Source organism: Phallusia mammillata, chromosome 2 (assembly GCF_965637545.1).
Source record: "Phallusia mammillata chromosome 2, kaPhaMamm4.hap1.1, whole genome shotgun sequence".
Classification (NCBI taxonomy): domain Eukaryota; kingdom Metazoa; phylum Chordata; class Ascidiacea; order Phlebobranchia; family Ascidiidae; genus Phallusia; species Phallusia mammillata.
The window spans coordinates 25,193,219-25,206,757 of record NC_137253.1 but is presented as its reverse complement, the minus strand read 5'-3'; the positions used below and the strand labels follow the sequence as shown (position 1 = coordinate 25,206,757).

Sequence of the window (13,539 nt, the reverse complement as noted above, 5' to 3'; positions counted from 1 at the left end):
AAAAGTTTACGTTTATTGTCGAAATGCGAACAGGTAGCGCAAAGTCTAAAGCAGTGGTTCCCAATCGTTTCGACGAATTCCTTCCATAAAAATTCGAAACATTTTCAATCCTTCCCAACATACTAAATAGTAGATGCTAAATTACACATACAAAAAACGCAACATACAAACAATTGCTTATAAACTGGAGGTATTGGCCTTCTTTGAATCCAAAAATAGTAACCTACATATACCAAAAGGCAACATACAAACAAGTGCTTAGATTAGAAACTGGAGGTATTACTACCTACCTATATCGTAATAATGTTTTTATGGCCATTGTTTTCTACTGCTCCGGATTTTTATAATTTGGCGGGCTTTTTGCTTTTGTCAAGGCAAAAGGACAACAGTCAACAATTCGTAGTTTATTGCCTGATTCCTTTGCGTTTTGCTTTAGATAATTAGGTTGTAAAAATAAAAAAATGTTTGGCGAAAAGGCATTGGAACTAATTCGAGAATTCAACAGAAACAAGGATGGCAACCTGGGCCCTTATAACGTAAGTTATTAATATGTTTTTACAAAATTTGTAATACAAACTAATTCACTAAAGCGTAACAAGTAAAAATCTTTGCAAATTTTGGTAATTTAATTGACATCTAATGTGTTTTAACACAAAGGCAATTGTGTATTTTGGTTGGTATTTATATGTTTATAATATTGTCATGTACCATTTCGATTTCAGCATAAGGTGTTTCCATTTTGCCAAACCAATAAATAGCTTAGATTATAAAAGGTTAATACCAAGGCAATAAGTAGGAGTGAGTGGATCAATTGGTCAATGTGTTGTGAACTTGTGATACAAGAAGGCAGCAGTGAAATAAAATTTTATAATCCTGTTTTAAACAGCACTAAGTTTTAAAGTATTGTTTATTTTGCAATATTGTAATTTTAAAAACAGTGATACAAATGAGTAAAATGACTCATTTTTGTGACTAATGCAGGCAATGTTTAGTGCCACCAATAAACTCTGTTATTTCATGCCAATTTGGGTACATCTATGCTTGTAGGGCTTGGTGCATTATTATCTCCACTTTATGCATAGTTGTAATACTTGGTTCCCTGTTAAAATCACTTGGTGCACCTTAATATCGCTTGGTGCACCTTAATATCGCTTGGTGCACCTCAATATCGCTTGGTGCACCTCAATATTGTTTTGTGCACCTTTATATTGCCACATGCACATTTATATCATTTAGTGCAACCTAATATTACTTGGTGCTCCTAACCATCACTTAATACACATTTGTATCACTTGGTGTACCCTTATATCGCCTGATGCATCTTTATGCCGCATGACACACATTTATATCACTCTGAGGTAAAGGTGTGCCTAGCATAATACAGGTGCACCAGGCAATATAACGTTAACCGACTGCTATAAAGGTGAACCAAGCAATATAAACATGTACCGACCATCGGAAAGATACACCAAAAGATATAAAGGTTCACCAAGCGATATCAAATTGATATCAAGGTGCATCAAGCGATCCAAGCAGTCTACACGATCTGTATACTTTAAGTGAATTATGCCATTTTAATTCGGAGTAGTATGTGATGCTGTGTTTGACGCACTATCTTGCTGTCAATGTGTGGTTTAGTAGTTGGTACACAATGTTGTACAACTTTTGTGCCTTTTTGAGTGATATCTGGGTTAACTTACCAGGTTTGTTTTTGTGTATTTTAGGAAGATGGTGTCAGACAGGTGCTGGAAGAAATGCAAGTTCTTTATGAAGCAAATCAAAATGATGTGTAAGTAAAATGGTCCTAGTTTTGTGTGAAAGTTATCTATGTTGTTATTTGCTTAGCAGCAACCTTTTTCCTACATTTAGTTAATATTTTAGAGCACAACTGGTCCAAGATACTTCTGATCAAACATCCTTAACTGCTGTACAAATTCGACATGACAGCCTGCAAAGAAATAAACGATGTATCCTTGCATATTTGTAAGAAATAATCTTTGTTAGTTATATAGTTTTTAGACATTTTTTTTGGTAGTCTTTTTACTTTTATTCATCTTTTGTTTTGTGTTTAAATTTACTGTACACTTTTGGCCTCTCAACAAGGTATAACAGACTGGCAAAGATCAGGTCTTTGCGATGGGAATTTGGAAGTGTGCTTCCACCTGACATTAAAAACAACATGTCAGAAAAAGAGGTAACTACTTATTCTATTTTCAATGTCAAGCAGTTTTCCATTCCATTTTGCATACAGGTTCAGTGGTTTACAAGGTACAACCGTTCTCTTGCAAATTATATGAGATCTCTTGGTCCAGGTGGATTGGATTTGACACAAGTAAGACTTTGTAAATTTTGTTTTTGAGTCAACATGTTTGTGCCATGACACCATACTTTTTATTTGTATACTGTTCGTTTTACCAAAGTTGCTAATTTTCACTGTCTTATTAATGTCTGTTGTAGGATCTTCAGCCACCACAAAATGTGTATATTGAGGTCCGTTGTGTGGAGGACCGAGGGGAACTTGAATTAAATGATGGTTCAAAAGTTTTGTTGAAAAAGAACTCACTTCACTACCTTCCACGTTCACAGTGTGAACATTTGATTCGTCAAGGAGTTTTAAAGCACATCACATGACAAAGCTTTTAATAACAGTGTTTTTTTATGTCTCAGGCTATTCTTTTTTTGCCAGTCTTGGCTGGGCAAAACTATTTGTATAAAAATGCTAAGAGCATTTTCGTTTTTGTATTAACAAATGAAACTTACAGTTACAGAATTGTAATATGGCAACAATACTGCATTGGTGGAATCAAGGTAGTGCAAACATTTATATTTGAATTGAGGAAGAAAGACAAACACTAAAAGGCAAGAATATGAATTCACGTGCAGTTTAAATTGTTTCAATTGCAACAGCAGGATATAGCAGCAAAGTTAAAACAGAAAATAATGAACCATGATTGGGAAACGAAAGGATAGCGGGATCACTAAAGACAAACGACGGATGCATCCTCAGCATGGGAACAATCGTGGTTGTCCCACCCGCGATGTGGGCACTCAAGCAGACTCTTTTCATTTCCAGTACACCTTAGGTTGTCTAAATGAATCGGGCCGAATCCGCGGCCATACGCAGCTCGACCTTTTGCAGCTACAGCCATACGATATCCTAGAGCTCTGCAAACCACTTCGGCTTCTTTTCGTCCCCACAGGTCGTCGCATATTGTGCCCCAAGGCCCGTTATCCCAACGTATCTCCACCCTTCCGGTGTTCCTCTGGATGGCGCCAACGAGTCGATAGGCAAGTGTTGTTTCTAAATAACGTAAGGCAAGAACATAAATGACTGGCAACAACGCACACTGCAACATGCAAACAACTCCTGCAAACAGCCAATTCGCAAATAGGTTGAAATTGTATTTGCAAAACGCAGGTAATGCACCACGCAAGTCAGCAGGCTCACACTGCAACATGCAAACAGCCAATTCGCAAAAAGGTTGAAACTGTATTTGCAAAACGCAGGTAATGCATTACCCAAGTCAGCAGGCTCAGTAAAACATGCGTCAATATACTAAGCATCATGCACATGCTGGATTTGTGAAAACGCCAGGCCTGGTCTATGTCATAGACACCAGTAACAACATGCGGCTCACCGGAAAAAAAGTGAACTAAGATTGTGGGTGAAGTTAGTAGAATGACCAACAGAGGAAATATGTACAAAGCACCACCCAGTGAAACCGAGGTGCTAGAGTGGCGGAACTTCCGGGCTTAGTTGATTCTGACGACAAGATTGCTTAGTTGAATTGACTTTGGAATTATGTGGGAAACAAATTAATATAGAATCTGAATTGCATGAAATTAATACAGCATGCCATATAGTTGAATGCCGTTTATTGAGTTTGACAATTGACCCATTGCTGACACTCTCAAAAGAAATCTGACAAAAATTGCACCTCCACTGAGACATGCCATTGTGATCTGTCGAATGCTGTGTATAACATACGGCCCAGCCGATTGTCTTTTGAAATGCACATTTACCAACGTATATACAAATTCGATGATCTGATTTACGTGTTTTGACCATGTATAGGTCATTGAACATTTTCTATATGATTCAATAGCACTGTTGCTACCTTTGAGCATAAACGAGCGGCAGTATGCCAATTAAACAACCACCCTATAATCCCACCGCCGTGAACAAAACGTGCAGCCCTATGCCATTACGTAAGATATGGTGCCACAGCACATTGCCCCGTAGTAACCTTTTGGGAAGCGTTACTTGGAGTCGTTTCTGTCGCACGAACCTGTTATTGGAGTGAATGGGTTCGTCTGGGTGCCCGGACTCAAAGTGGAAGCGATAACCGACTGCGTTTGACACTCCAAAGGGTTTCCTCCTCGCGATGGGTCCACTAATTTGTATATGCGACCCCCAAAGTTGCCCTCCTCAGCATAGTTCGTTGCTAAGATGTAGAGTTCACCTACAGAAAAAAAATAGCCGTCAGTATTTCTTCTTCTGTATGTAAAACGATGTTGTCATTGTTGCGACCTAAGTGCCTCACAGGCGTTACACACATTTTAAAATCTTGATTGATGGTTTAATTCTTGTAGGAAGTTTGGATTATGTCTTACAACTCTTAGTCAATAATATTCAGCAACTACGGTTTCCTTACCCAAACAAGAAAAGTATCATAGTTTCTATTGTACACAAGAACGATGTAAGAATGTCTATAGTGGCAAAACAGTTGCCATGCACCAAACTTACAAAAATTGTAGTCCGCCAAACGTGCTTTCATTACAAAACTCACCCTTCTCGTCTTCCGTGAACGAGGTGATGTACCTTACGTGGCGACCAGAGAGACCGCCATTGACGCAAACATTCTCGTCACCTACGCATATCCTTCCTCTTATCCACGAACCGTTATCTTCTTTGAGGTAAAAAAGTTTTCTACGAAAAAAGGAAAAGGTATTAAGTACTGCAAGAGGTATTGACGTTCTTTCTATTTTGCGTAGATTTTGTAAGACAGTCGTGCTTTTAGAGCTATGGCATCTTGGAAAACCGTCAAGTATTCACGCGTCAATAATATGCCTGTAATTTCCGCACGAACAGCACAAAAAAATCAGTTGGAAAGTTTAAACCACAAAGCACAGCGGTCTATATGTGCGCAGCTACATCATGTAAATGAATTGTTTCGCTATGTTTTGGAAACATGCAAGTATTTATTTTAACGTACCCGTTCGCCCAATCGGCAAATATATAAAGGCCGTTGAGGTTAGGTGAGTCACACCCGCGATATACATAACCTCCGGTGATGGATTTTCCCTCGTTGTGACCGTACACGGCAATAGGAGGTTCGTGGTTTCCTGCGCCACAAAACAGAGAGTTTGACATTTGCCAAAGAAACTTACATGATCTGACAAGGCAAAATTAAGTCAAAAAGGACGTCTTATATATTTACATAGCCTATGTAAGTTATGAAAACTAACACTAAAGTGACTGTGGAATGAGGAAAATGCGTAAAGAAGTTTTCTATTTGAATAAGGAACGATAATGCCGATAGGCGAAGTATGTATTCTTTTTGTCCAGAACTAAATGATTTTGATTTGCTGCTTTCAATTTTGTTTGTCTAGAAGTTCCTCCTGCTAACGCTTTAGCAAGAAATTGTCGGCAACAACTAGGGTAAATGCTAATTTTTCTGGCTTAGTGGCTTTTGGGTCATTTAGTTTCAATGCAGTTGTGCAAAGTTTTTTCTCAGTGTTTTTCTTTGTTTTGGTTTTTTTTACATTATAAATGAAAAATATGTTTTACAATGTATTAAACTGGACTACTTTAGTTGTCAAGATTAATGATTGCTCAGTGAAAAATAATATAAGAATTGGATTCGATATTCTAGATTCGCATCAATTAATCTAGAATACCCAATTATTCTGCTTTGAACATCCCTAGCAACAACACCTTGCTTTAAACTAAGTTATATGGGCTAATGGCCATTCTCATATGTAGGCTTACTCAACCACATGTACTCACTGATATTAGAACAGATACCAGATCGAAAGCAGGCGTTGCCTTCATAGCCGTTCCACCCGTAATTCCGTCCATTCTCGATAATGTCGATTTCTTCGTACTTATCTTGGCCCACGTCACCACAAAAGATTCGCCCGGCACCTTGTCCTGGTTGCATAAGTAAATCAACGGCATTGCGGCGTAGAAGTTTATTAATATGCATGAACTTCAATTACATTTACAATGGACAACAAAGACAGTAATGAATTAGGCCTAATAAAAAATTAAGATTGTCCTGCTTGATGCATTCAACGGTATATGATTTAAGCAACATGAATAATAAATTGTGCAGACAGCGGTTTTTAAACGATTTATCTAATGAACCTTAGAAAGCATTTTACTTAAATTTATTTTTTCACAATGACATGGACTTGGTCGTGTTTCTGCAAATACTCATTCTTGCTTCAGTCACCAACCACCATAGTTCGTACTTTGACTCGCTATTGACAAACTTATGGCTGGGGTGAACTTGTTTACAACATTGACAGCCTGTCCTCAAATTTCGCGTTTCAACAACACTACTCAAACATATCTACAATGTCATGCACTTACCAGTTACACGGTCGCCCCTGTCCACCGAACAGCGCCATGGATTTCGCAGTCCGTAAGCGTACACCTCGGGCTTTGCACCGGGTCTAAATATAAACGGGTTATCTGGCGGAATCCCGTAAGCTTGGCCATCTGGTCGATTGTCCACATCCACGCGAAGGGCCTTTCCAAGCAGCGAACCTCTGCATTTTGAAATTCCAATGGTTAGGGTTGAGATTTTGTTAAAACTTCTAAGGTTTGAACAGGAGGTTGTTCAAATCACGGAATTTTCTGGCGTGTTTTACCATTCGATTTTTGCCGTCCGTAGCCTTATGCAGGCTGCACAAAGAGTCCGTTATAAAGTCTACTGGTCAAAGCAAACAGGAAAATAAAGTTATGTTGTATAGTCACCTAAATATACGTTATGTTTTAACTTAGGAAAGTACGTAATAGTTCGTTCTACTTCGAAAAAAGAAATCGAACTTTTGTAATGTAATTTGAACAGCAAGTTTTATTACCACTGACCAAAAAGATCTCACATATTTTTGGCGTTTCCCCAAGGGTCTCCAGCCTTTCCGCCATCGCCAGTAAAAATGTACAGTAGGCCGTCCTTAAAAAGTATTTTTCCGCCGTTGTGATTGGTCGCGGGTTGTGGGATGTCAATCACGACACGCTCGGTTGATCTCAAAGCTTTGTTCATATTTCTGCTCACCTGCACGCAACGTAAAAAAATGTGAAAAATGATTTTTTTGGTTTTTTGAACCTTTTACGAATCAGAAATATCTCGTTTTGTCCTAGTGATTTGAATCGAGGATATGTAGGACTAAAACAGTATTTCTCAACCACGTTAGGTCTTTGACTGTTTTTGCCTCACAATAGGCATAAGCATTCGCAAAAAAATAAAATATAAAAGTGCGGTGTTTTATTTTTACGGTGTGAATTTGTCCCGGACGAAAATATCACGGATTTATTTGAATCCAGAAACTTTGCATTGTATTTCAGCTCTGCGCATAGGCCTAATATTGATAGGAATAAACAGCAGACACCCATAATCAAGAAAAGTGAACAATAAACTTTTTTCATGGTTAAAATATGCGTGGCATGTATAATCCTAGTTAGTGTCATAGACACCTACCTTAAATTCACTAACACGTGACACATGTTGGCCCTTGAATCTCGTTGAATAAAGAATGTAGAAGAGACCATTGAATCTGTAGTTAGGGTGAAACACGAGATCCAGCAGTCCTCGTTCGTCGTATGCCCTGAAGTTAAATGAATAATCGTGTTACATAGCCTACATGACACTTAACAAAATGTCAACGCCATTTGACGCGTGCATACGATTCAATGTTGCCTATGGTTAGCGGCTATTTTGAACACCACATTTCTCTCGTTTGTCTAGTTTAAAAAGTGAACTAAGGGCGTTTTGCAACAGTGTTAAACACACCAACCAAAATTTTACATGGATTTGAGCGTAACTATTTTTCTGCGGTCGATAAAAGTCAATGCAGCTTGATATGACAAGTTTATTGTTTGTTTTTAGTAACTTCTGCGTGAAATGTCAAAATGCGTTTACCGGTATATAGCACATACTAGCGAATAATGTATTGAGCCATTCTTGTCGTTCAAGCAACGGCATGAAATGTGACATCGTGTTGCTAAGTGCTGCTGTACATTAAGAAGACAAAGTTGCGACAAAAATTGCTCTACCTTTTACTGGAGTATGTCACATTCTGAATGTCAAGGAAAGGAGGTTCAAGCCGAGTAAAATCTGGCAGAAAAACCCAAATCACTCCTCGCTGTTCGGCAACGAATAATCTAGAAACAATTTGAATAATTTGATATTAATTGCTGAGGTGCATGTGGATATTGGAAAAGCAATGTAAATCGCAGGCACTTAGTTTTAATTAAATCTTGTAGCGTTGAAGGTCTAATGAATGCCAATTGGGTATGTAAAGAGCCAATTTGGTAGCGTGCTATCACATAACTTGATCATTAATAGTTAGTTGTACCATCGCACAACGCAACCACATCGAAATAGCACCAGGCTCCTCTAAGCACGCAATCTACTGTTCAAACCGTGCATGAATTTTGTTGTAATACAATGCGATTGAATGTAATTCTGAGGCTTCAAATGCAACTAATTCCAGTTTGCCTTTAAAACCAAACGTATGGATCTGTTCTTTTCCTTCATATTGTTCAGGGTGCTACTTACCAACATATGATACTGCTTGTTAAACAGCATTTTAAGAAGTTTAATTAGTATCTGAATCTGGTATTATCATCATGGCGTTGCTAAGAAATAGTTTCGCATTATTACGCACAAAGCTATTGGGGGAAATTGCGTAGCACCACAAAATTTGGGAAAGGTAATACGTAGGTTTTCCCAATACTTAATGAACGAGAAAAACGCTCACCCAAGTATACACACGACCAGTATATCCACGCGAACATCATGTTACGCAGCCTGCACACTTTACATGGGAAAATTCTGGAAAAACATGATTTGACTCACGCACTAACACGAGTTTGCACATGAGCGGACACGACCACACGCCGCATTGGTTCAGCAAAGCCCAAAACAACCTGATTTCTGAGAGTGTCTGGTCAGTCACGTAGCCGCACGCTAATTACAAGTCTACCCAAAGAGCGAATGTAAACCCCTCCCACACCAGCAACCGGTAATTACAAACATATGACTCATTCATAAACTGACAATTTCGAGGATTTTTTATGTTTACAACAAGTGTTTGACAGAACCGGTGATTATGGCACAAGGCAATTAATATCGACCAGTAATTATGGCCGCCGACCTGTGTGTCCCGTCGTTGGCATGGGCGGCTGCAGTGGGTGTGTAAATGTTGTTCACCACTTCTTTCACACAAAGCTGCATGCAGTTTCCTGTGAAGAAATTCATGTGATTTCCTACATTAATTTTCTGTTGGACAGTTGACGGCATTTGCCCAAAAATAGCAAAACGTGTAATGACAGATCAAGCAAACATTGTCATTTTGGACATACTTCAACTTTTTAACACAATGGTTAAAATAAGAATTAATATGAGTTTTACTGGCATGCATATGGCCTTAAATCTATTCTCAAGTATGATATATCAAATGCAATAAACTTGGGTTATGATTTCGCTTTTTACTATGTTTAAAATTCCAAACCATTGTAACATAAAGTTACTTCGTAGGAGGAAACTGCTCATTTAGATCAACTAAATTACAGTAGCCATAACAATCCTTTAGGAAAGTTTGCAAACCTAAAATCCTTTAAATTATTTAACAAGCTGCAATAAATTACCTTGATCAGAGATTTTGACAGTGCCCACACTCTCACTTTTTGTTTTGTTTAATATGCTCGGAAAGCAATAGTCTTTATCTGGAATAGGCAGTGGCAAAGGGACTGAAAGGTCCGGTACCAATCTGTGGCAAAGTGTCAAAAATTGAAACAAGTACCAAGGACAAAGTGAAGGAAAAGCATTGGGGTTTTCACTTGCTTCTGCATTGTAAAGATGAGCTGCATATGGTGAGCATTCCTAAAGCACAATTATGACAGTTCAGTGGGTTGAAAAGATATAGAGATGGCCTAAACGTACCTGACATAGTATGTCTTTAATGAAGGGACCGCACACTTCTTGATCTCTCCTAGAAAGGGTGTCCATTTTTTGGATATACTTGGTCAGGATTTCCCTATCATCTCCACAGCATCCAATGTTTTGGTAGTCTGTGCATAGCAGGAAATCTGTACTAGGCCTGCAAAAATATATTTAATCGTACTTGTTCAATTGCTGTAGTGCTAGACAAAATAAAATTTGTAATTGGGTTCTGTTTTTAAAAATGCAAGATTGCAAAAAAGTTATTACACACCGACTATTGACACAATAAGCAATTGTAAACAAGGGGCAAATTTGACCAAGATTGAAAATTTAGTAATTTTTTACATACCTGAATGGTGGTCTGTAATCCAAGCATTGTGGATGGGATGCCGTGAAGCCAAAAGACAACAAAACACAGAAGACTATTTGCAGCATGTTTTAGTTTACTGCATATAATTCTATACCCTGCTAAACAAAGAAAAAAGTATTGGCACCAACTTCATCACAGTGACACACATGCATACCAAACAGAACCATTTTCATTTACAAAACGAAATATACAATTTGTATCAAAAACAGGTTTTAGAACAACTTACATATTGCAACACTCACTACACATAAATATTCTATCAGAATGCCAAAATATGTACATGTGATTTTTTTATAAATACAAAAACTAAATTAATAATAAAGTAAAATTATTCTAAATAGTCAGATGGATTTGCAATGTATCTTTGTGTGGCCAATCTTGTTGACATCTCATCAGAACTTCTTATTTCACTGATATCTGATGTTTTGATGTCTGCAAGGTCTGATGTCCTTATATCGCTGACATCCGAAATGTGGAATGAGCTTTCTGAACTGCGCTTAAACTTTCTTCTAATTCTTTCATAAGAAGATGAATGGGACATGCTAGGAGGGTGGGGATTTCGAGACCTGGATGGAGGCTCAGAGGCAAGAGATCGGATCACAGGAGAATCTGAAGGCCGAGGAACTGGTAAGATGGGTGTCATCATTGCTGTGGCAACTGAAGAAGATGTGTCTGTATGTTTAGACTCTCCTTCATCTGTAAGCTCATGTCTTGGTAGGGAGTATTTCCATGAACCAGGACTATCTATGTTTCCGCTACTTTTCGGTGATACTTCAACTGATTCTTCCTCATGTTCATGTGTTGGCTCCACTTTGAGGTAAGTGGCACCAAGCGTCGGGCTCACGGACACATCAGAAGCTGTTGGTTGTGGCGAAACATCTAAGGACAAGCGCTGTGGTGAATTGGGTGCACCAAAATCCACTGATAATTCAACTCCTGTATTCTGGGGAGATGACTCTAGGTTGGTGAGTGCAGATGTTGATCTTTCATATGAAACTTGATCATCATCGAAGTCATCCGAATACTTGTATTTTTCACTGTGTTCTTGTATGTGATCATCGTCATTGTAAGATGATGTAGCTGTGGGTAACCTAATTTCAATACTTTGTCTGCTGAGAGCTCTTGGTGAGCTTGGGTCTCGGACTGTAACAACATCTTCTGTGCTTGTTTGTCTTAAGTCATCTACTGACAAGTGTTCACTTGCAAATTCTTCTGAAATTGATTTTTCTGGTGGGAACATTTCTAGCGATGTTTTTGGTTCAATATGGTGTGTTTGCTCAGTAAATTTTGTCTGCTTTCTTGCAGTCCCTTTTTTGAGAAAATGCTTGTTTTTTACTGTATGCTTTGGTTTTGTTTCATGTAATTTTACTGGTTTGTCTTGTTTTTGACTCATTTCCATCCTCAATCGTAAAGACTTTGTCAGGCCATACTGTAATGGATACTGCAAAGGTTTATTATTACCATTTTTCAGTACACCCTTCTGTTGTTTCCCACTCTGATTTAAAGCTTTTGACTTTGTTTTGATATGCCCTGCAGACTGTGGTCTTTGAGGTGAGCTTTTTTGTGCTTGCTCTTGGGTGACTTCCATGGATGAAGGGTAAACTACAGGGGCTGAAGTGGGACGGTCAAATCCAAGTTGCAAAACCTCCTTCACAAGTGCCTCCAGGACAGGATATTGTTGAAGTGTGTTACCATCAGTTTGAGTTCCTTCACACTTCTGGTCACCCGTTATGTTTACTGACAAAAACTTTTTGTCCACCTTTCTTGTTGGAGAGTGGTCTTTCTTCTCAACTTTCTTTTCACTTGATTTTGCAGAAGATGACATGGAAGACTTTGTATTTTTACCATTATTTTCCTTCTCTGAAATTGCTGGGTCACTGCTTGCAACATAAAACAACGGCGGAGGGCAGACAACATTGTCTACAGGCATTGTGTCAGATTTCTTGTGGTTTTCAATATGAACCAGGGGTGGCTGCTTTTCAGAAACTGCAAGTGTAGAAAGATGAGGCAAAATAGAATGACCAAGACTGGTCAGTTTGTATGTTATGTCAACATAACCTACTGTGGCATGCATAAAGTTGGTAAGTGTCACTGAACCTGTTGCACCATGACATGATGTTTGGTGGATTCCATTTGTTTGTAAATCACCAATAACTTCTTTGATTGTTTGTTTAAGAGAAAATGCACTGGACCCAATGCACTTCTTTTCAGACGATTTATCTAAGACAATGAGATATATCTCTGTTGAAGTGAGCTGTTGATACAGTTGGGTGGGACTCATTTTGAAAAGACATGACTTCCCTTTTTGAAAATGGTAGCAATTGTTTTGCCTTTCAGTTTTACCATTTAAATGGATTAGGATGGTTGGAAAATCCAAGAATGCAATTGCCAAGTAAGGCGTTTCGCACTTGACCCGCTTTTTCAGTGTTAAACTGTCAGCTGCAACATCAAAACAAAATACGGACTCCATTCCCAAACTACAGTCTCTAATTTCTGTTTTTTTCTGGTTACAACAAAATGCAGCTTGCACTAAACAAAAAAAATTGGGAAAAAGGTCAACAGCACTGGCAATCCCAACTCAAATGCAATACTTCATCTTAAACATAAGTACCTGTTACAGTAACGCCTAATTTACACTATTTTTACCAAACAAGACATCTCGGAACCTTCGCAAAACTTGTTTATTTACATTTGCATTTTGCAACTGAGTTGATGTTTTAAATCCAGCTGCTCTGACGTCATTCGCGCTGCAAAAAAATGACATTTAATTTAATGATTTCTATGCAACAAATAAAACAGCTGAAATATTTTTTCTAAAGTTCTTAATTTATTCTACAATTATTTTTACAAATATTTTACTAAAATATAATTTATTTTAATCGACGTTTAAAAACTCGGTTACAAAATAACAGCAAACGTCCTTTCGTTGTCTTTCCCAATTCCATCAAAACAAAAACGTTGTTGCAGCATTTTCACTCAAACCGTTTTTTATTT

At 38.1% G+C, this 13,539-nt stretch overlaps 3 protein-coding genes across 4 annotated transcripts; 1 reads left to right on the top strand and 2 right to left on the bottom strand.

The window, feature by feature from the left end:
- Window positions 1-390: 390 nt before the first annotated feature.
- Window positions 391-2,789, top strand: LOC145213567 (DNA replication complex GINS protein PSF1-like). The gene is made up of 6 exons (XM_080081900.1): window positions 391-536; window positions 1,725-1,789; window positions 1,882-1,983; window positions 2,104-2,194; window positions 2,252-2,332; window positions 2,458-2,789. Exons 1-6 carry the CDS (start codon window positions 462-464, stop codon window positions 2,629-2,631), a joined length of 588 nt encoding a protein of 195 aa, XP_079938026.1. The 5' UTR covers window positions 391-461; the 3' UTR covers window positions 2,632-2,789.
- Window positions 2,721-10,667, bottom strand: LOC145213564 (HHIP-like protein 2). 2 transcript variants are annotated; one of them, XM_080081893.1, is made up of 13 exons: window positions 10,525-10,610; window positions 10,176-10,332; window positions 9,881-10,115; window positions 9,388-9,475; window positions 8,285-8,392; window positions 7,710-7,836; window positions 7,114-7,286; window positions 6,599-6,777; window positions 6,011-6,154; window positions 5,217-5,346; window positions 4,791-4,930; window positions 4,290-4,463; window positions 2,721-3,301 (listed from the first exon to the last, which is right to left on the bottom strand). In XM_080081893.1, exons 1-13 carry the CDS (start codon window positions 10,608-10,610, stop codon window positions 2,979-2,981), a joined length of 2,064 nt encoding a protein of 687 aa, XP_079938019.1. In that variant the 3' UTR covers window positions 2,721-2,978. The 2 variants fall into 2 exon arrangements, with proteins under 2 accessions (XP_079938019.1, XP_079938020.1); XM_080081894.1 differs by lacking the exon at window positions 2,721-3,301 and adding an exon at window positions 3,639-3,763 and having other exon boundaries at window positions 10,525-10,667.
- On the bottom strand, window positions 10,644-13,277 carry LOC145213563 (uncharacterized). The gene has a single exon (XM_080081892.1). The coding sequence runs from the start codon at window positions 13,013-13,015 to the stop codon at window positions 10,874-10,876; it is 2,142 nt and encodes a 713-aa protein (XP_079938018.1). The 5' UTR covers window positions 13,016-13,277; the 3' UTR covers window positions 10,644-10,873.
- Between the last annotated feature and the right edge of the window lie 262 nt (window positions 13,278-13,539).

What these genes read in the sequence shown, in the direction of transcription:
- LOC145213567 (XM_080081900.1), top strand. Translation starts at nt 462, where the DNA reads ATGTTTGGCGAAAAGGCATTGGAACTAATTCGAGAATTCAACAGAAAC. An exon ending in GAAGCAAATCAAAATGATGT is followed by an intron (nt 1,790 to 1,881) that starts GTAAGTAAAATG and finishes TTAATATTTTAG; the next exon opens with AGCACAACTGGTCCAAGATA. An exon ending in ACAACATGTCAGAAAAAGAG is followed by an intron (nt 2,195 to 2,251) that starts GTAACTACTTAT and finishes TTTTGCATACAG; the next exon opens with GTTCAGTGGTTTACAAGGTA.
- LOC145213564 (XM_080081893.1), bottom strand. Translation starts at nt 10,610, where the DNA reads ATGCTGCAAATAGTCTTCTGTGTTTTGTTGTCTTTTGGCTTCACGGCA. An exon ending in GCCAACGACGGGACACACAG is followed by an intron (nt 8,393 to 9,387) that starts GTCGGCGGCCAT and finishes AATTGTTTCTAG; the next exon opens with ATTATTCGTTGCCGAACAGC. An exon ending in TGGTATCTGTTCTAATATCA is followed by an intron (nt 5,347 to 6,010) that starts GTGAGTACATGT and finishes TTTGTGGCGCAG; the next exon opens with GAAACCACGAACCTCCTATT.
- LOC145213563 (XM_080081892.1), bottom strand. Translation starts at nt 13,015, where the DNA reads ATGGAGTCCGTATTTTGTTTTGATGTTGCAGCTGACAGTTTAACACTG.